Source organism: Schistocerca serialis, chromosome 3 (genome assembly GCF_023864345.2).
Source record: "Schistocerca serialis cubense isolate TAMUIC-IGC-003099 chromosome 3, iqSchSeri2.2, whole genome shotgun sequence".
Classification (NCBI taxonomy): domain Eukaryota; kingdom Metazoa; phylum Arthropoda; class Insecta; order Orthoptera; family Acrididae; genus Schistocerca; species Schistocerca serialis.
This window is the reverse complement of record NC_064640.1, coordinates 444,388,226-444,412,682: the sequence shown is the minus strand read 5'-3', so window position 1 is coordinate 444,412,682 and position 24,457 is coordinate 444,388,226. Positions and strand designations below refer to the sequence as shown.

The following is a 24,457-nucleotide window of genomic DNA, read 5'->3' as shown; positions in this document are numbered from 1 at the left end:
ATTTGCAGAGGGTAGAGTTACTACAATGGGTCCAATATGAGGGACGATATAGCAGGAGTACATTACAGAATTGAACAGTAAAATTCCTAAAGATTATGTTCTCTATTTTGTTATTAACAATGCCGAAAAAGCATCCATGGATGACGCTAATTTCTTCAACTTTTCTGTTTCAAAAATATGTATTTATTTTTCTCCACAAAGGGGCGGCAATTTGTTTTTTGAAATAACTACTATACGGACCCTGATAACTTTACAACTTTCTTCTCCAGAAACCTTGATTGTGCCATGATTTGATAGGACAGTCAGTGTGAATGCCGTCATTTGAAATGCATTTCAGAATGTTTTGTCAAGATATGACGTGACATGACAGCCAGTGTGAATTGGCCTTTAGGTTCCTACCAATTCACATACCCGGAAATCGCTGCATATTCGGAAATAAACAGCCAAATATTATTTCATCCTTTGTTTTCTAACCAGGTGGAAATGTAAATAACATGAATATTGAAGAACATACGATTACTTGTATTACATTAATATATTAAAGTCTCAGAATGTATTAACAACGTTAAAATGGAAAATAAAATGAGCTTATAGCGGAATGTGAATAAACATCATTCGACTCTGCGATTCACGACATCATTTGTTATGCTATACCATTGGTATGAACATTTTTGTCTTTTATCTCGGTTATTATAGTATCTCTGGAAAGGTTATATAGTTAATGCACCTTTGACTCACAGTTAATGATAAGGGTAAGGTGTTTGTGCCAAATCTTCGATGCAACATTGTCTTGAAACGGCCTACTGAAAATTATAATACAAAACAGCTTATTACGCCAAAACGAATAATGCTTTTGACGTATCGAGTCAAAGACGGTACTAGTATGATGTAAAAGTCTGTGGCCCAAAACGGAAGCGGTATAATTCTGCCGTTACGTATATTAGCGTGACGTGACGGCCAATGTGAATTGGTCTTTCAAGACTCTGTCCTGCACAACCACGCGAGTTTATTAGGAAGGTTCTTCGCCATGTACTCTATCACCCCATGAAGACTAGTGTCTGTGTGCAGATCAATTTTTTTTATTTTTTTATCCGCTTCTGATGACTAAAATTCTTAGTAATGTCAGAGGTAATTTTACCGTAGTTCATACGTTGGCTACCCTGTCCTATCAGCTGGCGGTGACATTTGTTTGTGATGGAGGTGTAATGTTGTTATTTGGTTCGTATGTACAGAACCCGGTGAATGTGTCATTTTGTTCTGAAATATGAGTGTGAAAGCATTTGAGTGTACCTCTGTCATAGACTCCTTTCACGGCCCGGGAGACAGCGAAATTTCAAAGGTAGTGTGTCTGCAATCTGTCTGTCAGTATGGTAGAAATTTCAAAATGCTGTAAGAAACATTGTTCTTAATCAGGAGAGGGGCGATTGCTACAGTTAATGCAGTTTTTAGTTTGAAACAGCCATTAGTGTATGCGGTTACTGTTCATTCAGAATACGCTTCAGCTGATTCCATTTGGAGATGTGAAAAATTTCTGCGTCTTTCGCTGCAGCTTTTGTAGTACACGGCCTTAAAATTAGTCTACAAGCCGCGTATGGAAACCTTTGTCACGAAATTGATAGTATTTGTTTATAAATGTATTACCTCATTAAGGCGAAGAGAAGTTACCGATTGAGGTGGTAAAGTCGTGAAGTTCTGACGCATAGATATATATTGTGTTTATGTATATTTTGAGCAACTTCTTTTTGTTGTATTAAGTTGACAGTTCCTATAACATTGTTGAGATGATCCCTGGATTAGTAAATAAAATCTATTTTTTGACTGCCACCTTCCTGTCCGAATTCTTATTTTCTTAGCTCTCCTTAATCACTTGAAGCAAGTGCTAAGGTGCCACTTCAGTTATTTTCCTTAATGATCAAACTTGAATATCACATCTTCAGTAATCCTGCTGAGTGTGTAAATTTACTAGGATAGATATTAAGTGGAGAGGTTGTTGTCTTTATAAATTTGTCCACCCATGGGTAAATAATTAGGTGTTAGAACCTTAACAGAAATGTACCATGGAACAATATTAAAAGTGCAGAATTTTGCTGCGCTATTGTTCCATAAATGGAATGAACACACAATTGCTAAGCTGGTAATGGCTGTTACATTATCCCTAAAATTAGAAAAATCAAAAGAGGAAAGCAATTTCTGGGCTTAGCAAACAATGCTATACTGTGCTGGTAGATGTCTCAACGTAGCAGGGTTATTCAATGTCAAATTAACAAGTGCTACAACCTGACGCTCTTAAATTTATTTTATGTTAAATATGTGTGTAGTATTAGTAGATGGTAAATAAAACAGTTGAATTTTTGACTTGCAGAACAGTATTGATTCGTTCACAACTTCTAATTAAGCTATAACTGTGAAACTGAGCTCATGCAAAAGTTCTGTTAAAGAGCTTTCATATGATATAAGACGTAATTGATATAATATAACTATATAGTTTTTTGTAAAAACATCATTTGAATTTACTGAATTTTGAAAAACTGTGTTTTTAAAATTCTCAAGTATATGTGAAATATACTGTTTTCCACTACATGTCCAGAAAGCCTCAACTTTCAATGAGCGTGGGATCACTATCAAAAATAATTTTATATTTGTTATGATTCTGTTAAATGTCAGTTATTTTACTACCCATAACAATTTTAGAAAATCATAGTTGGATTTATTACTTTTGCTACAAAATTGTTCTTTTCATAGAAATAACTGTATTTTAATGTGTAGCACTAGCTAAATTAATAACTCAAAATTAATAAATAGACCTACATATTTAAAATATATATTCTAATATGAGCAAAAAAAAAAAAAAGAGAGAGAGGCTGTATACAAAATCCTAGAAAAGGAAAAGGTTTGGTGAAGGCCAACAGTGTTTTGTCTTCTCCCACACAAGAACCTGGCAAGACACAAAAACAGACAATGTTTGTTTGTTTGTTTGTTTTACTCAACAAAACTTCAAACTTGTGTGGATTGGGTGTAACATTCCTCTGCTCACAGAAGAATGATACTCCAATAAGACCTTACAAAGATGGCATTGCAAGAGGTGTGTGTAACCTTTCATTGCATGTTTGCCACTTTTTGATGAATGTTGGTTCTGTCCAGGAACAGAAACACTTAAAAAGTCTTGTAAAAACTTGTTAGATGCTGGTAACAGCCAGATAATATATATACAATGGGTGTCTATTGATTGTACATCTCTATAAACCATCGAAAAATCATCAGATGACTTCTTTTTAGAAATTAAAATGATTTACATGGCTTTTCTTTGTGGTCAGTCAGCAATCAACCTCCCAAAAATATTGAAAAATGAACTTACAGAACATGAGTTCTTGGGTTACCATTGGCCCAACACACAAGCAACAATTCATACCTTTGTAGCTTATTACAAAGATGGCGACAAACTAGAGCGTGTCTTATCGTGTCTGAATGCCTCACTTGACACTTGCTTTGCCTGTGTTCCAGTCATACTTGATCGACTTTGAGCAACCAAATTTAACAGATAACCAAGTATTTTATATCACTTCACTGGCGGAGTGTCAGTTCCATATAAACATAGAAATAAATTCATCAACCTAAGTTGTTCTAAAGACTTCCACATTAAAGCCCAGTGGCACTTTCAGCCACCTCTTGTGGTAATGGAGCTAATTGTGATGGTGGTGGAACAGTCAAGTGACTGGCTGCCCAAGCAAGTCTGCAACACCCATACACTGATCAAATCATGACACGCAAACAACTTTTATTTTTTAATCCAACACTGGTAAGGCAAATACAGTTTTTTCACCTGTTATAAGCTATTTATTTTGATGTCCGTGTAGATATATGTAATAACACACAGCTGAAGAGAATTAAACCTAATATTTAAAACAAATTAATTTTTGAAATTGTTTTACAGCACAATCTTAAACATAAAATTACTTTTAATAGTGATCGCATACTCATGCCAAGATGAAGCTTTCAGAATATGTAGAGAAAAAGAGTATCTTTCACACATATTTTTCTTTGAGAATTTTAAAAATCCAGCTTTTAAAAGTTCAATAATGATGTATTTATTTAAGAAGTGTATATTTATATACAACTAATTATATTTTATCATATGAGAGCCATTTAAAAGAGCTTTTAAGTGAACTGTTTCATTGTTCTACCTTAATTAGGAAAGAAGTTATAAACAAACCAATAATGTTGCGCAAGTCAAAATGTCGATTGTTTTTACATTTTTGAACACCCATTACTCAGTTACCATTAATCACAAAAATGTGATAAAAATTGTTGTGTGTTACTATTTATGAACGCTACATGGACATTTAATTTCAAATAAATCGAAGAGGGTAAGGTTGAAAATCACACTTTCATTTATTGATTTGATATAGACGTGAAGAACTGACAAATGGTTCACATCACTAACAACACGTAAACATTTGCAAAATAAAATTCAATGAACTAACGGAAATAGGGGTGTTGTGCATGGAAATGTATTTGCTATTAACATCTTCAAAAATATTTGGTGACTTATAAAATTGGACTGAAGTGGGAAAATTCAGGGTTGTAGATGTAACTATAGAATGTGTGATGTATATAAGAGGTATGTCACTACATATTCATTATTTTTCCAACTCACAATTAACATTCCCCTTGCAACCTCACTTAGAATGTGGACTAAACAACTGTTCAGTCTGTTGTGACAGCCTCACAAAATTAAAATATGTTAGTCTAGTTACAACACAATCTAAAATATTGTTCCTATCAGTGGATTGCCATCTCCACTAGACATATGTGGGTCTAGTAAATACCACCATCTAAGCCACCAGAACCAAGAAATGCTATTTTTAAACAAAACATAGAAACAAGAAGGTCCCAGATGCCATCTGTGTAATACATGACACTGAACTTTAAACAATTTACCAAGGGCTTTAATTGTTCACTAAACTCATTGATTATTTTCGAAACGAGTAGCCTATATGACAGCATGGGCTACACACGCTCTTTCTCATCAACAACCACCCAAGTATGACATTACTCTTTCCATACACTCATCAGTTTTCTGCATTAACACAAAACTGACACTTTGCGATGGAAAGGTGCCAAACGGATGCAAATACTGAAATCTTTCAGATTCAAGTGGATGAACTTCCAGGGGACATTACAGCCAACAGTGCCATATGACATTTCCATTTCCATGCTTCAACCATAGCAACTATGTAGTGTATAGTGGAATCTTAGTTGCAGTGAACGTTGGTCCCTTCAGTGATAAGAGGCTTTTGTAAACCAAGAATCCAAATATTTACTGCCACCGTTGTAAGAAAAGATGACAAAACTTTTTTTTTTTACCCAGTGCTTCTGCAGTTGTAACTAATTGAAGTCTCCATTATTTGATAATGAATATTCCAGAATGGAAACAGGAAACAAAATTGAGGGAGGACAGCCCTTTATCTGCAGTTGGCTGGTGGGTGGTGATGCACAGAAAACACCTTGTAATAACTGCGGGATTAACAGCTCATTCGAGATACAGTGATATTTCCTGAGGTGATATGTGTGCGCTATGCACTGCCTGTCAGTCAAGTGTGGGTGAGCAGTTTCCTTTCTGCATTTTTGCTACTAATCATCCATTCAATTTTTTAACTATACATTGTCATACCAAACAATCTACTAAGTTAATAGAATAGAAATTTAGAGCATAATTTGTATCTTACATTGCACCACAGTGCATGTGTGTGCACCCACACACTGTCAATGTAGAGTATGCCCAATTGCTACTCACTATATAGCAGAGATGCTGATTAACAGATAGCACACACACACACACACACACACACACACACACACACACACACACACACACACACACACACACACACAAAACTGCAGCCTCTGGCTTCGCAAGAGCACCAGCACATGATGAGAGGAGCGACGGGGTGGGGGTAAGGAGGAGGCTGTGGTGGGAAGGGGGAGGGATAGTAGAGTAGGGGTGGGGGACAGTGAAGTGCTGCTGGGGAGTGCACAGGGATGACAGGAAGAGAGGCTAGGGCAGCTATGTGCAGTCGGGAGGTTGGACGGAGAAGTGGGGGGCGGTGGGGGTTGCAGAAAAGGAGAGAAGTAAAAAGATTGGATGCGATGGTGGAATGAAAGCTGTGTGTTGCTGGAATGGGAACAGGGAAGGGGCTGGATGAGTGAGGACAATCACTAACAGAGGTTGAGGCCAGGAGGGTTATGGGAACAGCGGATATATTGCAGGGAAAGTTTCCACCTGCGCAATTCAGAAAAGCTGATTTTTGTGGGAAGGATTCATATGGCACAGGCTGTGAAGCAGTCATTGAAATGAAGGATGTTGTGTTGGGTAGGATGTTCAGCAACAGGGTGGTCCACTTGTTTCTTGGCCACAGCTTGTTGGTTGTCATGCCCACATAGAATACAGCACAGTGGTTGCAGCTTAGCTTGTAGATCACATGATTGGTTTCACAGGTAGCCCTGCCTTCGATGGGATAGGTGATGTTTGTGACTAGACTGGAGGAGGTAGTGGTGGGAGGATGTATGGGACGGATCTTGCATCTAAGTCTATTGCAGGGATATGAGCCATGAGATAAGGGGTTGGGAGCAGGGGTTGTGTAGATATGGATGAGTATATTCTGTAGGTTCGGTGGATGACGGAATACCACTGTGAGGTGGGGTGGGAAAGATAGCGGGCAGGAAATTTCTCATTTCAGGGCACGACGAGAGATAGTAAAACCCCTGGCAGATAATGTAATTCAGTTGCTCCAGTCCTTGGTGGTACTGAGTTACGAGGGGAATGCTGGACAGTGAGACTTTGGTAGGTTGTGGGAGACTGGAAAGATAAGGCATGGGAGATTTGTTTCTGTACAGTTGTGAGGATAATTATGGTCTGTGAAGGCTTCAGTAAGACCCTCCATATATTTTGAGAGGAACTGCCCTACCCTCTCTCCACCTCAACCCTGTGTGCTTCCCAGCAGCACTTCACTGTCCCCCACCCCTACCCTACTATCCCTCTTCCTCCTTGTCCCAGCCTCCTCCCTACCCCCACCTAGTCGCCACTCCCGTCATTCACTGCTGTTCCTGCTCGCAATGTGGCTCCAGTTACCAGAGGCTGTAGTCATGTGGAAATACTGAACCATACAATGGCAACCAACTGTTTTGCCCCATTGTTTCTTCAAAATGGTGGTAATAAGCAAGATCTAAATCCAGTATGCTGGTTGTGATGTCACAAACACAGTAAACATGTAGCAGCAATTACACCTTATTTATAACAAAATTATTCTGGCAGAGTGATTAAGAACCAGGCTACTGCTCCAAAGAGCTGGGATTTGATACTTGGACAATCCTAGGATGTTTATCTTTTACTTCTTTCACTTCTGGCAAAGTTTCTTGATGTGAAAAATGCCAAGCAGCACTGTGATTCAGAGTATATATTAAACCATAAATCCTTCTCGAATTGCTTAGGTAAGTCAATTCAAAGATAGAAGTAAGTAAAGGGCATACCACCCCCAAAAATTAAACACCATTATTTCTTGAAAATAAACAACATTGAATGAAAAAAGAAACAGAACCAAATTAAATACACAAGGGAAGGCTGAAAATGGAACGAATAAATAGAAAGACTATACAAAGGAAATGGCTTGAAGGCGGGGAAAGTAAGAGGAAGTAGATGAAGATCACATGGTACATATGATACTGCAAGAAAAATTTGATTGACCACTGAAAGATCTAAATCATAAGAAGTCATAAACAGCAGACAATGTTCCCTCAGAATTGTGGAGGTCCTTGGGAGAACATACTGTGGAAAAACTACCTCACTTTTTGTGTGCAAGATGAAATACTCTGACATACAAGAAGATTATTATACTTCCAGTTCTAGTGAAAGCAGGTGCTGCCGGGTGCAAATGTAACCAAACTATCAGTTTAATAAGCCATTGTTTGAAAATACTGACACATAATATTTGCGGAAGAATGGAACAACTTATGAGAGTTGACTTGCCAAAGATCAGTTTGGACTCAGGAGAAATGTAGGAACACATGAAAAAATACTGACCGTGAAACTTACCATAGAAGACAGACTGATAAAAGGCATGCCTATTTTTAAAGCATTTGTAGACTTAGAGAAAGCTCTTGATAATGTTGACTGGATTACTCTCTTTGAAATTCTAAAGGTAGCGGAAATAAAATACAGGGAGCAAAATGTTATTTACAACTTGTGGTGAAACTGACTGCAGTTATAAGACTCCAAATTCATGAAAGGGAAGTGGTAGTCTGGAGGGGAGTGAGACAGGGTTGCAGTCTATCCCCAGTGTTATTCAGTGTCGACATTGAACAAGCTGTGTAGGAAACCAAGGAGAAATTTGGAAAAGGAATTAAAGTTCAGGGAGAAGAAATAAAAAAGGTTTTAAGGATTGCCAATGACATTGTAAATCTGTCAGGGACTGCAAAGGAGTTGTAAGGTCTTTTGAATGGAATGAATAATGTCTCGAAAAAAGTTATAAGATGAATACGAACAGGAGTAAAACAAGGGTAATGAAATGTAATTACATTAGATCAGGCAGTACTGAAGGAATTTAATTAGAAAATGGATGTAGGTTGCAATAATTCTGCAGAGATGAATGGTCTTGCTCAGGATAGATTAGTGTGGAGACCTGCATCAAACCAGTCTTTGAACTGAAGAAGAAGAAGAAGAAGAAGAAGAAGAAGCAGCACTCTTCTTCCTCAGCTTGCCATCCTTAGTTTCATCACCCTCCTCTCCCCCTTCAAGAGTTGTACTTGGTGGAGATTTCAGTCTGTAAGCCCATGTCTAGTGCTTTGGCCCATATGGGTCAGAGGATAGCTTGTGTGGTTAGTTGAGTGCCACATACAGTGCCTGAGGCAGTGGGATATTATTCAAGCCTGTAAGCTTACCAGCCCACTGCACTGTGTGCTCTTCTTACATTATTTGCCACTTCAATCTGTTGCCCCCCAGGATACCTCTTTTTTTGAGTACCTGCTTGGCCACCACAGGACCTCAGCCTTTGCAGTGCTACTTCCCTTTCCTTGCTGCATGTCTGTCATTCTACTATCCTTTTTCCTATCTGCCTTTCCATTATTGATGGTCTTTCTGCGCTGACTGTGCTTGAATCTGATTTGTGATTTTGGACAATTATTTTCTCGCCTGCTGGCATTCAACAACTTTTTGTTCTTAGCTATATGGTCCCCTGGTTAGGTCTGACTTGCTACTCCTTTCCAAAATTTAACGGAAGTGCAGATTGTGCAAGAAAGTTCACCCAGCATAGTGTATATTCCACATTTTGTGCCTTTCTCTCTTTGTACCTTTCCTTTCTTGCACCCAGCTCAGTTGCATAAGGTTTACTCAGGCACATGGGGCCCTGTCTGAGTGGACCCTTATTCCTTAGCTGCTCGTGGGACCAAGATGGAATCCTCGAAATCATCATCTTATCCTCCCAGCGGGAAGGGAGTACTGCCTGGGAGTATTCACACCCATTCATACAAAAGAATGAGAGAGGCTAGTCCTCTTGATGATAAGAATACTTTGGACTGCAGTAACAGGGATCATGGAGTCATGAACAACAATGTGTTTATGGTGATAATGAGGAAGGATTTCTCCTTTTTGATGAGTGTCCCCCATTTATATCCACAAGGGTTTGCAAGGCCTTGCTGTAACATTAAAATCTATAAAATGATAGCATAATGGCTCACTGTTGGTCGAAACTAACAGGTCAAAGTAGGTAGACCTTCTTAAGAAATCACAGAATCTGGATGACCATGATATCATCGTTGAGATGCACACCTCTCTCAACTCCAGTAAGGGCATGGTCACATTCCGAGATATCATAGACATGGACATAGCAGAACTGAAGCAAGAATGGACATCCCAGGGAATAGTCAATGTGGAGCAACTAACACGCAGGAATAATGGGGAAACTGAAAAGACTGCCAGTTTCATTGTCACATTCAATTCTCCAACACTGTCTGAACATCTTACAGTGGGTTTCCTTTGACTTAATGTTTGGCCTTACATTACAAACCCTATGTGGTGCTATAAATGCCAGCATTTTGGCCGTACAACCATGAGTTATGGAGGTGAAGCGATATGTGGGAACTGTGGAAAAGCCGCTCATGATGCTGGGACTGACTGCATGTTCCCGGCGATCTGCATTGACTGCTCTGGGAACCACCCAGTCTGGAGCCAAGACTACCCAGATTTTGCTGAAGAACACAAAATACAGGAGATAAAAGTGACCAAGTCGATTTCCTATGCTGAAGCCAAAAAAGAATATAAGGCAATGAAACCGCCGTCTTTACCACTTCATATTCTTCCATGGCGCATGCTTTGACACAGACGACGCCTGTATCCACTAGAAGCACCTGTACTTGCATGTGTACATGTCAAAGGAAAAGAGTAAGGACAAAGCAGTCCAGGCAGTTGCACCAGGAAACACCAACAACAGTACCACAGCAAGCGTCCAGAAGGTACAAGAAAAGCAGAGTGCCTCTCAGTGCCCCCTTTCCCCCCCAGCCTGGAAAGGACAGGGTTCAGGGGAAAGCTCATAACATTCAGGTCAAAAGCTGTCCCGAGTGCCGTCAGATGTCATTCTTTCCCATCTGACTGATGAGGAGGATATCATGGAGTTAGATGCCTTGAATCCAGGCAGCCCCTCCACTCTCCCTTGCTCTTAAAGTGCTTCACCTCCCCGCTGCAAAGATAGGGGTAAATTAAAACCACACCAATGACATGGCTTCCATACTACAATGGAACATGAATGGGTTGAGGACTCATAGGGGAACTGAAACTCCAAGCATAGGCACGTCCCTTGTGCTTTTGTTTACAAGAAATGCATTTTAAAGATACAGGGATATACACTGTACCGCAAGGATGACCTATCGGGGGAAAGGGCCAAGGGCGGTGTCCCAGTGTTTGTCACTAATGCGCACCACTCCTCTGCCCTCTCCTTGGCTACTGACCTGCAAGCAGATGCAGTTCAAAATTATGTGTGTCAAAGGATCACAGTTTGCTCACTGTGTTTACCTCTGCAAGATGCACTAGAGTCTGAGGCTCTCACGGATCTTATCTAGGCATGGCCTTCACCTCAACAGGAAGGGCAAGGGTAAATTGGCTGGGGAAATAGCAGGAAAGTTAAAGGGGGGAGGCACTGTCATGAGTGGTAAAATACCAGTGGTTATAGGATTCAGAAAAGACCCTTTTTTAGGGTAGGGAGGACAGAAAGAAAGCAAATTTTAAGAGAGGTTAGAACTGAGACAAACCTTCAGTTTGAGAAAGAAATCAAAAAACATAATTCCAGCTTATTACATCAGCATAAACAGCCATTGGTTAAGAATTTTCAACTGTCAGCAGATATTTTAACTCCACCCAATTTTAACTCAGTCAATGTGAAATGTCAGCTATCTTTATTGCATCAAAATATTCGAGGACTGAGAAATAAAATTAATGATTTAACTATTGGCATGGATGAATTAGAGTCTTCAAAGCCAGCTGACATAATCTGCCTCTCTGAACATCATGTGACCACTGGTATAGAACTTTTAAGTGTTACAGGATTTAGGTTAGCATCTCACTTTTGTAGATCAGAAATGGAGAAAGGAGGAGTTGCCACATTCATCAGGAACTGTCATAAATTTAAGAATATGGACATTCATAAATTTTGCCTAGAACAGCATATGGAAGCATGTGCAACAGAATTAGAATTTCACAAAAAATCCTTCATAATATTAAGTGTATATCGAGCACCTGCAGGTAACTTTAATCTGTTTGTAAACCACGTTGAAGCTGTACTGGCCCATTTAACAACCAAAAACAAAGAAATAGTGGTTGCTGGTGATTTCAATGTAGATTTCCTTAAAGACTCTCCCAATAAGAACTTATTTGAGTTAGTAACACTATCATTCAACTTAATTCCCACTGTACAGTTCCCCACTAGGATAGCCACTTGCTCACAAACAGCCATTGATAATATCTTTATAGAAAAGTCCAATGAACAAAATTATATTACAAAACCAATAGTCAATGGCCTCTCAGACCATGACATGCAGTTCCTTCTGTTAAATGTTAATGCTGAACGGGATATAAAATCTGTTAAATCTGAGCTCACGAGGGTAATCAGTAAGCCAAAAATTGATTATTTTAGGACACTCCTCAGAGACATTCACTGGACTGATGTTTACAGTGCTCATGGCATGAATGAAAAATATAACATTTTTGCTAATAAAGTGCTTACCTTATTCGAACGCTGCTTTCCCCCAAAACTTACCAAGGTTAGAGCAAAGTCTACAAAGAAGCCATGGATTACTCGAGGAATTAGGGGTATCTTGTAAAACAAAAAGATAACTGTATCTGTCAATCTGAAACATTTCCAATGTTGATGCTATAGCACATTATAAGAAATACTGCAAAATATTAAAGACTGTAATACAGATGTCAAAGCAAATATATTACAAGGAAAAGATTGTCATATCAGATAACAAAATAAAGACAATATGGGATATAGTGAAGGAGGAGACCGGTAGAACCAGACATGAAGAGGAACAGATAGCATTAAGAGTACATGATACTTTGGTGACAGATGTGTATAGTGTTGCAGAACTTTTTAACAAACATTTTACGAGGGCAGTTCAATAAGTAATGCAACACGTTTTTTTCCTGAAACAGGGGTTGTTTTATTTAGCATTGAAATACTTCAGGTTATTCCCCAATCTTTTAGCTACGCAACACTATTTTTCAACGTAATCTCCATTCAATGCTACGGCCTTACGCCACCTTGAAATGAGGGCCTGTATGCCTGCACGGTACCATTCCACTGGTCGATGTCGGAGCCAACGTCGTACTGCATCAATAACTTCTTCTTCATCCACGTAGTGCCTCCCACGGATTGCGTCCTTCATTGGGCCAAACATATGGAAATCCGACGGTGCGAGATAGGGGCTGTAGGGTGCATGAGGAAGAACAGTCCACTGAAGTTTTGTGAGCTCCTCTCGGGTGCGAAGACTTGTGTGAGGTCTTGCGTTGTCATGAAGAAGGAGAAGTTCGTTCAGATTTTTGTGCCTACGAACACGATGAAGTCGTTTCTTCAGTTTCTGAAGAGTAGCACAATACACTTCAGAGTTGATCGTTTGACCATGGGGAAGGACATCGAACAGAATAACCCCTTCAGCGTCCCAGAAGACTATAACCATGACTTTACCGGCTGAGGGTATGGCTTTAAACTTTTTCTTGGTAGGGGAGTGGGTGTGGCGCCACTCCATTGATTGCCGTTTTGTTTCAGGTTCGAAGTGATGAACCCATGTTTCATCACCTGTAACAATCTTTGACAAGAAATTGTCACCCTCAGCCACATGACGAGCAAGCTATTCCGCACAGATGGTTCTCCTTTGCTCTTTATGGTGTTCGGTTAGACAACGAGGGACCCAGCGGGAACAAACCTTTGAATATCCCAACTGGTGAACAATTGTGACAGCACTACCAACAGAGATGTCAAGTTGAGCACTGAGTTGTTTGATGATGATCCGTCGAGCATCTCGAATGAGTGTGTTCGCACGCTCCGCCATTGCAGGAGTCACAGCTGTGCACGGTCGGCCCGCACGCGGGAGATCAGACAGTCTTGCTTGACCTTGCGGCGATGATGACACACGCTTTGCCCAACGACTCACCGTGCTTTTGTCCACTGCCAGATCACTGTAGACATTCTGCAAGCGCCTATGGATATCTGAGATGCCCTGGTTTTCCGCCAAAAGAAACTCGATCACTGCCCGTTGTTTGCAACGCACATCCGTTACAGACGCCATTTTAACAGCTCCGTACAGCGCTGCCACCTGTCGGAAGTCAATGAAACTATACGAGACAAAGCGGGAATGTTTGAAAATATTCCACAAGAAATTTCCGGTTTTTTCAACCAAAATTAGCCGAGAAAAAAAATGTGTTGCATCACTTATTGAACTGCCCTCGTATAACTGTTACTGAAAAGATGGGGTTGTCAGGTTCGGTAGATGCTGCTATGGGTTACCTTAGACCAGACATTTCAAGTAACTTCCATGATATGAATTTGACCCTCACTACCCCAACAGAAATAATGTCCATCATAAAATCTTTAAAATCAAAAACATATAGTTGGTATGATGAAATATCAACAAAGTTAATTAAAGAATGTGATTCTGAGCTAAGTAACATATTAAGCTATCTGTGTAACCTGTCGTTTATCAGTGGAATATTTTCTGAGTGGCTGAAATATGCTGAAGTTAAGCCACTGTTTAAGAAGGGAGATAAAGAAATAGCATCAAATTTCCATCCAATTTCACTGTTGCCAGCATTCTCAAAAATTTTCGAAAAAGTAATGTACAGTCGTCTTTATAACCATCTTATCTCAAATAACATACTGTCAAAGTCACAGTTTGGATTTCTAAAAGGTTCTGATATTGAGAAGGCTATCTATACTTACAGTGAAAATGTGCTCAATTCATTAGACAAAAAATTGCAGGCAACTGGTGTATTTTGTGATCTGTCAAAGGCATTTGACTGTGTAAATCACAATATCCTTTTAAGTAAACTAGAATATTATAGTGTAATGGGAAACGCTGCAAAATGGTTCAAATCTTATATCTCTGGCAGGAAACAAAGGGTGTTATTAGGAAAGAGACATGTATCAAGCTATCAGGCATCATCCAACTGGGAACTAATTACATGTGGGGTCACACAAGGTTCCATTTTGGGGCCCCTTACTTTTTCTTGTGTATATCAATGACCTTTCATCAGTAACATTACCAGATGCCAAGTTTGTTTCGTTCGCCGATGATACAAACATTGCAATAAATAGCAAATCAAGTGTAGCCTTAGAAACATCAGCCAATAAAATATTTGTGGACATTAATCACTGGTTCCTAGCCAATTCTTTGTCACTAAACTTTGAAAAAACACACTACATGCAGTTCAGAACTTGTAAGGGGTGTCCCAAGAGTATATGTCTAACATATGATGACAAGAAGATAGAAGAAGTGGACAGTGTTAAATTCTTGGGATTACAGCTTGATAATAAATTCAACTGGAAGGAGCACACCACAGAACTGCTGAAGCGTCTTAACAAATCTCCGTTTGCAATGCGAATTTTGTCAGACATAGGGGATATAAAAATGAGAAAGCTGGCATACTATGCTTACTTTCATTCCATAATATCTTATGGGATTATTTTTTGGGGTAATTCATCAAGCCAAGCTAAAGTTTTCCGGGCACAAAACGTGCAGTAAGAGTTATATGTGGTGTGAACTGAAGAACATCCTGCAGAAGCCTGTTTAGGGAACTAGGGATACTAACTACTGCTTCCCAATATATTTATTCCTTAATGAAATTTGTCATTAAAAATATATCACTTTTTCAAACCAACAGCTCAATTCATGGAATCAATACTAGAAATAATAATCTTCACAAGGATTTAAAGTCACTTAGTCTTGTACAAAAAGGTGTGCATTATTCAGGAACACACATTTTCAATAACTTTCCAGCAGCCATAAAAAGCTTAACAACCAATTAAATTCAGTTTAAGAGAAGCCTAAAGGATTTATTGGTGGCCAACTCCTTCTACTCCATTGATGAATTTCTTAGTAAAACCAACTGATTTGTATATAAGTACAACATAACTTCTGCACCATTTCAGTGCAGTAATGTGTTCATTGTAAATAAGTATTACAGTAGTTGTGTTACATGTTTATTACCTTATAAATAAATAAAAAACTTTTTTATTTTAAATTCAGTGCATTAGTATTTGTAAAATGACTCTTAGTGTTCATTAAAAAATGACGATCATTCCACTTGGGACCTGTGGAATGGTACATTAGCTTACTTGTTTTAGTTGTAAATATTTGTTGTGTATTGTTGTTTTTCTGACATGTTACCCACATCCTGGAGGACCTCCTCACTACGGATCAATTGGAATGAAAGTAAATCTAATCTAATCTAATTTAATCTAATCAACTCCCACAACCATTCCTCCTCCTAGGAGACTTCAATGCCCATCATGACCTGTGGGGCTTGACCAATACTTGCCCTCGGTGTTCGATTTTGAAGGGCCTCATGACGTGTACTCTTCATTTAGACCTCTCTATATGTACTACCCAACTTGCATGTCGGTTTGAGTGGTATGCTCTTTCTGATATGTATTCGAGCGACCACTTCCCTTGTGTTATCCATCTCCTGCATCATACCCCATCTCCATCCTCAACTAGTTGGAACATCTCCAAAGCCGACTGGGGGCTCTTCTGTTCCAGGGCGACATTTCAGGATCAAAACTTCAAGCTGTGATAGTCAGGTCGCACACCTCACGGAAGTCATTCTCACTGCTGCTGAATATTCCATCCCTCATACTACTTCTTCTCCATGTCACGTACCGGTCCCCTGGCGGACCGCGGCATGTTGAGACTCTATAAGTGCTCGTCGACGTGCTTTACGCACCTTTAAACGCCACCCTATGATGGCGAATTGTATTAATGATAAACGATTACGTGCGCAATGTCATCGTGTTATTAAAGAAAACAAGAAAGCCAGCTGGGCTGCTTTCACAAGCTCCTTCTGTTGTCTGGGGTAGCCTGCGCCAGCTGTCTGGCACCAAGGTCCACTCACCAGTTTCTGGCTTGACGGTCGCGAATGACATCCTTGTGGCCCCTGAGGATGTCTCCAATGCCTTCGGCCAATTTTTCGCAGAGGTTTCGAGCTCTGCTCATTACTACCCTGCTTTCCTTCCCTAAAAACAGGCAGAGGAGGCAAGGCCACCTAACTTCCACTCCTTGAATCGTGAAAGTTATAATGCCCCATTCACCATGCGGGAACTCAAAAGTGCACTTGCCCGGTCACGGTCCTCCGCTCTGGAGCCTGATTCTATTCATATTCAGATGCTGAAGAACCTTTCTCCTGCGGGTAAAGGTTTTCTTCTTCGTACTTATAATCGCATCTGGATTGAGGGTCATGTTCCCACATGTTGGCGCGAATCTATTGTTGTCCCGATTCCTAAGCTGGGTAATGACAAGCACTTGCCTTCCAGTTATCGACCCATTTCCCTTACCAGCTGTATCTGTAACGTGATGGAACGGATGGTTAACTCTCGTTTGGTTTGGCTGCTCGAATCTCGACGCCTACTTACCAATGCACAATGTGGATTTTGTAGGCGCCGCTCTGCTGTTGACCATCTGGTTACCTTGTCGACCTTTATTATGAATAACTTTTTGCAGAAGCACCAGACAGTGGCTGTGTTCTTTGATTTGGAGAAGGCTTACGATACCTGTTGGAGGGCAGGCATTCTCCGCACCATGAATACGTGGGGCCTTCGCGGTCACCTCCCTGTTTTTATTCGTGCATTTTTAATGGATTGAAAGTTCAGGGTATATGTGGGATCGGTCCTGTCAGACGCCTTTCGCCAGGAGAATGGGGTGCATTAGGGCTCAGTTTTGAGCGTCGCTCTCTTCTCCATAGTGATCAATCCAATAATGGATTGCCTCTCAGCTGATGTATCAGGCTCCTTTTTCGTGGACGATTTTACCATCTACTGCAGCGCACAGCACACACGTTTCCTGGAGCACTGTCTTCAGCATTGTCTTGACAGTCTTTACTCCTGGAGTGTTGCCAATGGCTTCCGTTTTTGTGCCGAGAAGACAGTCTGAATTAACTTCTGGCGCTACAAAGAGTTTCTACCACTGTCCTTACATCTTGGTCCCGTTGCTCTCCCAATCGTGGAGACAACAAAATTTTTAGGTCTTACATTTGACAGGAAACTTAGCTGGTCTCCACATGTGTCATATTTGGCTGCCCATTGTACCTGTTCCCTAAATGTCCTCCGTGTTCTCAGCGGTACGTCATGGGGAGCGGATCGCACCGTCCTACTTCTCCTATATTGGTCGATCGTCCGCTCAAAGCTGGATTATGGGAGCTTTGTATTCTCCTCTGCACGGCCGTCCATCTTACGCTGCTTCAACTCTATACAACATCGGGGGTTACGTCTTGCGATCGGAGCATTCTATACTAGTCCCGTCGAGAGTCTTCATGCTGAAGCCAGTGAATTGCCACTAACCTACTGGCGCGATATACTGCTTTGTCGGCATGCCTGTTGGCTATTATCAATGCTGAATCTCTCGACCGTCAATATGGGTTGTATGTATCTGCCCTGCTAGCCCCTGGAGTTTGCTTTCGTAGCCTCCTTCAGCACCTTGAATTTTCACTCCCTGCAACCTTTAGAGTGGGCGAGAGCCAAACGCCACCTTGGCTCCAGGCTCAGGTTTGCGTTCACCTTGACCTCCGCTCGCTCCCAAAGGAGGTTACCCCAGCTTCGGTATACCGCTCGCGGTTTGTCGAACTTCGTTCGAAGTTCATTAATATGACCTTCATTTATACAGATGGCTCTAAGACCAATGACGGTGTCAGGTGTTCTTTTATTGTCGGGGCACACAGTTTCAAATACTGGCTCCATGGCCATTGTTTGCTCTTCACAGCTGAGCTATTTGCCCTCTATGAGGCTGTTCTTTACATCCGTCGCCACCGACATTCCGCTTATGTCATCTGCTCTGATTCCCCGAGTGCTATCCGGAGCCTCAGTGATCCGTATCCAGTTCACCCTTTCGTGCACCGAATCCATCGCTCTCTTCAGCAGCTGGTGGATGACGGTTCTCCGGTTAGCTTTATGTGGGTTCCTGGCCATGTCGGTATCCCTGGGAACGAAGCTGCAGATTCCGCGGCCAAGGCTGCGGTCCTCCAGCCTCGGACAGCTTGTTGTTGTGTGCCTTCATCTGATTTTAGCAGGATCATTTGTCGGCGCATTTTATCACTGTGGCATGCCGATTGGTCTACACTTACTAAAAACTAGCTTCAGGCCTTGAAACCTCTCCCCACGGCTTGGACGACCTCTCCACGCCCTTCTCGGGGGGAGGAGGTCGTTTTGGCCCGGTTATGGATTGGACACTGCCGGTTCAGCCACTGCCATCTGCTGACAGCTGCGCAGGCGCCGTTCTGCCCATGTGGGCAAGTGCTGATGGTATGCCACATTTCAACGTTCTGTCCGAATTTTAATACACTGCGCATTGATCTTGGCCTGCCATGTACTCTGGATGCAATTTTAGCCGATGAACCAGAAGCAGCTGCTTGCGTTTTTTTTTTTTTTTATCCACTTGACAATCCTGTCTAAGGACATTTGATTACGCTGTTTTCTTTTAATCCCTTGCCTGTTAATGTGCCTTTTATAGTGCTGTCCTTGTTAGTTGCTGTTTTAACATTGTGCCTCGCAGTGCATTCATAATTTAGTCTGGGCTCTCTTTCTGTTCTCCTGCCCTCGCTGACTCTGTTCAGTGGGACTCATTGACAACGTTCATTCCAGTGACCACTTCCCAATCCACCCTCACCTACTAAATGGCTCACCATTGAAGCTAAGCCCTCAAAATGGATGGTCAGCAGGGCTAACTGGACATGGTTTAGCAAGCTGGCTGTGTTCAAACACTGTGACGGCATCCAAGGATTGGGTGGACCACATCACACTAGTGATTCATCATGCCGTTGACCTCTCCATCCCACCATCCTCAGGTCATCTTAGGAGATGGACAGATGGTGGACAGATGAGTGCTGTTCGTGATGCAGGAAAGGTGTGCGGCTCTTCAACATTTTAAATGCCAACCGACAGCAGGCAACCTTAGGGCCTTTCGAGTTATGAGGGTCAAGGCTCAATGTGTCATTAGGGAGACTAAGAAAAGGTCGTGGCAAACGTTCCTGGACTCCATGAATTGTTCCACTTCTTCTATAAAGGTATGGGAAGCCATTCGGAGGATTTCTGGTAAATGCGGCAGTGCTGAAACAGGGGTGCCTCCAAACAACACCCAGAGACATTGCTCTGGCACTGGCCAAACATTTTGCACAAACTGCTGCCAATGCAATCCAGGATCCGGCTTTTGGTCACTATCGTGCGACTGTAGAGAGGGAAAAGTTGGACTTCAGGTCCAACAGTTCTGAGGCCTACAACGCCCCTTTCTCGATGTGGGAGCTCGAATTGGCACTGACTGAGATTTGTGACACAGCACCTGATTACAACCAAATCCGGTACTACATGCTTCGACATTTGCCAGTGGCTTCAAAGGAAATCCTCCTCGAATGTTTCATTTTAATGTGGCAGACAGGCAACTTTCCCAACCCATGGAGGGAGGCAATTCTGATCCCTCTCCTAAACCAGGAAAGGGCTGAACATGTCCCAGTAGTTATCAGAGTATTGCCTTAAAAAGCTGTGTAGGAAAGACCCTGAGAGTGAATGGTTAACCATCGTCTGATCTGGCTGTTAGAGACCAGGCAACTCCTTAGCCACTCTCGGTGTGGATTCCGAAGATTTTGGTCCACTGTCAACAGCCTTACCCTCCTACAGGTGGCTATTTGGCAGGCTTTCCTCTGTAAGCATCACTGTATCATCATATTCTTCGATATGAGTAAGGCATACAATACTCCTTGTAGACACTGTGTTCTCACACAACTGCATCCATAGGGCTTTCGTGGCCACCTCCCCATCTTCATACGATTCTTCCTGTCTCAGCGGTGTTTTAGGACCTGAGTTGGTGACACACTGTTTAATCGATTTGAGCAGGAGAATGGTGTTTCTTAGGGCAGTGTTTTAAGTGTCATCCTCTGTGCCATAGCCATCAACAGTATCACATCTACTTTAAGGAGCCCTGTGCAGTGCTCTTTATTTGTAGACAATTTTGCTGTTTTCTGTTTCTCCTCCAGTGTTGCAATGGTGAGCCATCAGTTGCAACTTACAGTGTGGAGGTTAGACGAGTGGGCTGCAAAGATGGGTATCCAGTTTTCTGCATATAAGTGTGTGTGTGTTCATTTTAATCATTTTCATTGTCTTTTTATTTGGTCTGCCTTGACTATGGGGGACACCAACCTACATTTTAGAGACACAGTGCGATTTCGGGGCCTCATTTTTGACTCCTGATTTTCATCGTTACCACACCTGCAAGACCTGAAATCCAGAACCCTGAAGGCACTAAACATCATCAAGTGCCTTAGCCACAAGTCTTGCAGAGCGAACAGGGTGCATCTCCTTCAGTTTTATAGGGCTTTTGTGCATTTACGGCTGGACTATGGTTGCACGGTGTATGGGTCAGCGAGGTCCTCATACTTTCGGATTATTGGCACTGTCCATCATGAGTGGATTTGGCTGGCCACAGGTGCTGCAACCACAGCCAGCTTGCTGAACAGTGTCTTGTTAGCTTTGAGATGATCCACTTCAGCAACTTTCTTTCAAGGATTGCTCCATTCAGAAGGTGACTCGAGAGTCAGAAATGGTCACTGAAATGAAGGTCATCAGTAAATTCCCACTAAGAAGAGTCTGTGGGGGCAGTGGACCAGTAAAAAAGGTCTTTGGCTGAGTACGACGCAGCAGTAGCGGAGAAATGACTGGGATTGCCCGTGTTGTGGATGCATAGCTCCTCAGAGATTATCTTAAACTTGATTCCTGGAGTGAGGAGATTTCCCTAAATCACTTCAGGTGAATGCCAGGATGGTTCCTGTGACAGGCCGTGGCTGACTTCCTTCCCCATCCGTTCCTAATCCGATGGGACCAATGACCTCGCTGTTTGGTCCCATCCCCTGAACCAACCAACCAGACAACCTGGAGCAAACCCCCTGCAGGTCTGGGGGTTAGAATAGGCCCGAGGTCTTCCTGCCTGTCGTAAGAGGCGACTAAAAGGAGTCCATCCCCCTCACGGGGGTAGTTAGCGCCTGCGTCCGGAGACGGACGGTCCCACGACCTATATTTGTGGTCTTTTTGGTTTTTCACTTCTCGTTTCTTCCTTCTTTGGTTGGTTCCTTTCTTTGTTCTTCTCCATCTCACTGTCTTCCTTACTCTTTCCCTTGCCTTCTTCTCCTTGCCTTCTTCTCCTTGCCTTCTCTGGTCTCCGCTTCGGCGTTTGAGTCAGTCTGTCATCTCTCTCTTCCTTTTCCTCTTCTTCCTTCCTCCCTGTGCGCGCCTGAAGGCCGACCCACGCGTTAGCACGCGTAGCCGGTGACGGGGTAACGTGTAATTCCCCACCCTGGGTAGACAAGTAAGGCACGCACGTACCCCCTGGTAAAGGCCAGGCCCAGGGAGGGGTGATTGCCTGAGCTGATACCTTCTGACCATGCCGATTGGTCCCTCCGTCTGTTTCTCGGGAGGTGTGACCTGAGGTGTAAACATTCACCTAAGGCAGGAGTGCCCTCTGAGAGGGTCCCCATAAGGAAGGAGCGCGCCATCGGAGACGCTGGCAATCATGGGGGATTCCTCCGCAATGGATTTCTCTTCTTCTCTCTCGACTTCTGCCCACAAACGGAAACATGACCAGCCCCCAGTGACAAAAGTACTACCGCCTACCCCACAGTTCCTCATCATTTCTCGATCTGAGGACGTAAAGGATTTTTCCTCTGTCAACCCTTTCGTTATCCAGAAGGGCGTAGATGCCATAGCCGGTACTGTTAAGTCTTGTATGAGGTTGCGTAATGGTACCTTGTTACTAGAAACTGAGAGCGCCTTTCAGGCACAGAAACTGCTTCGAGCCACACTCCTGTACACGTTCCCTGTCCGGGTGGAGGCTCACCGAACTTTGAATTCGTCTCGTGGTGTGGTCTATACTAGATCCCTCGACGGATTGACTGACGAGGAGATTCAGTCTTTCCTCGCTGAGCAGGGCGTGACGGCTGTCCATAGGGTCATGAAAAAGGTCAACAATGACCTTGTACCGACCCGGACACTTTTCTTGACCTTTGATAGTGTTAAGCTGCCATCGCGCATCAAAGCGGGCTACGAGGTTATTTCTGTTCGCCCCTATGTCCCGACACCTACGCGCTGCTACCAGTGTCAGCGTTTCAATCACACTCGACAGTCTTGTTCCAATGTGGCTAAATGTGTCACTTGTGGCAGGGATGCCCATGTGGGTGACTGTCCACCTCCGTCTCCTCGTTGTGTGAACTGTCAGGGTGACCATGCAGCATCCTCCCGCGACTGTCCCGTCTATAAGGAAGAACGCTGTATCCAAGAAATTCAGGTCAAAGAGAAAGTGTCCACCTCGGCTGCTCGCAAGCTATTGGCTAGTAGGAAGCCCACGCTGCTCCCAGCGGGGAAATACAGTACTGTCCTCGCCTCTCCTCGGACTACCAGGGAGGTGGCAACCCAGACATGCGATCTGACCTTCAGCACCACGGTCGTCCGTTCGGCCAGTGCTAAGATCGCGCAGTCGACTTCTCCTCTTCCTCCCATCACCCCACAGACACCAGCCCCTTCATCAGCTTCTGCTAAGACGAAGACCCAGAAGTCAGATGCACAGGCCTTCAAGAAGGAACCGTCCCGTGCAGACTTCCTACGTACCTCGGCCTCCCAGCCATCGACCGGTACTTCCACCAAACGACCTTCCAAGAAGGCTCATAGGAAGCACAGTTCTTCTCCGCCACGGCGCATTTCTTCTCCTGCGCCACCCAGCAGTTGCCGCCCCAGGCCGTCATCCGTTTCGCCTGGTCGCACCGCTGGTAGCCGAACATCTGGCTGTTCACCGGCAGAGGAAGCTCTCCCTCCCGGCAATCTTACCAAGATGGCCGATGAACCTATGGAACCAATGGACGATGACTGTCCGCCTACTGATAGCGGCGGCAGTGCTCGCTCGAAGCCAGGCCCTCAGCGGCCTTTGAGGTGACCCCTTCTTTCATCTCCCTTTTCTTCTTACGATGGCACTTATTCACTGGAATATTCGCAGCATTCGCTCCAACCGAGAGGACTTGAAGTTGCTGCTCCGCTTGCACCGTCCGCTCGTCGTAGCCCTCCAGGAAATGAAGCTACGCCCATGCCATCAAATTGCCTTGGCACACTACACCTCTGTGCGTTTTGATCTACCCCCTGTGGTAGGTATCCCGGCTCATGGAGGGGTTATGTTGCTGGTCCGGGATGATATTTACTACGATCCCATCACGTTGCACACCGGCCTGCAGGCAGTTGCCATCCGAATTACTCTCCCCACTTTTACATTTTCCAGTTGTACTGTTTACACTCCATCGTCGTCTGCCGTTACCAGGGCAGACATGATGCAAATTATTGCTCAGTTACCTGCACCATTTTTGTTAACTGGAGACTTCAATGCCCATCATCCTCTTTGGGGCTCTCCAGCATCCTGCCCGAGGGGCTCCCTGTTAGCAGACCTTTTCAACCAGCTCAATCTTGTCTGCCTCAATACTGGCGCCCCTACTTTTCTTTCGGACTCATCTCACACCTATTCCCATTTAGACCTCTCTATATGTACTACCCAACTTGCACGCCGGTTTGAGTGGTATGCACTTTCTGATACATATTCGAGCGACCACTTCCCGTGTGTTATCCATCTCCTGCAGCATACCCCCTCTCCGTGCTCATCTAGTTGGACCATCTCCAAACCAGACTGGGGG

General features: G+C 43.0%; 1 protein-coding gene across 1 annotated transcript in view; it reads left to right on the top strand.

Annotated features, from left to right (window-relative positions):
- Nucleotides 1-858: 858 nt before the first annotated feature.
- LOC126470339 (transforming growth factor-beta receptor-associated protein 1-like) overlaps nucleotides 859-24,457 on the top strand; it is a 176,046-nt gene continuing 152,447 nt past the window's right edge. The window contains exon 1 of the mRNA XM_050098127.1: nucleotides 859-1,339. Within this exon, the coding sequence (XP_049954084.1) occupies nucleotides 1,265-1,339 (75 nt within the window). The 5' untranslated portion in view covers nucleotides 859-1,264. The remainder of the gene's footprint in view (nucleotides 1,340-24,457) is intronic.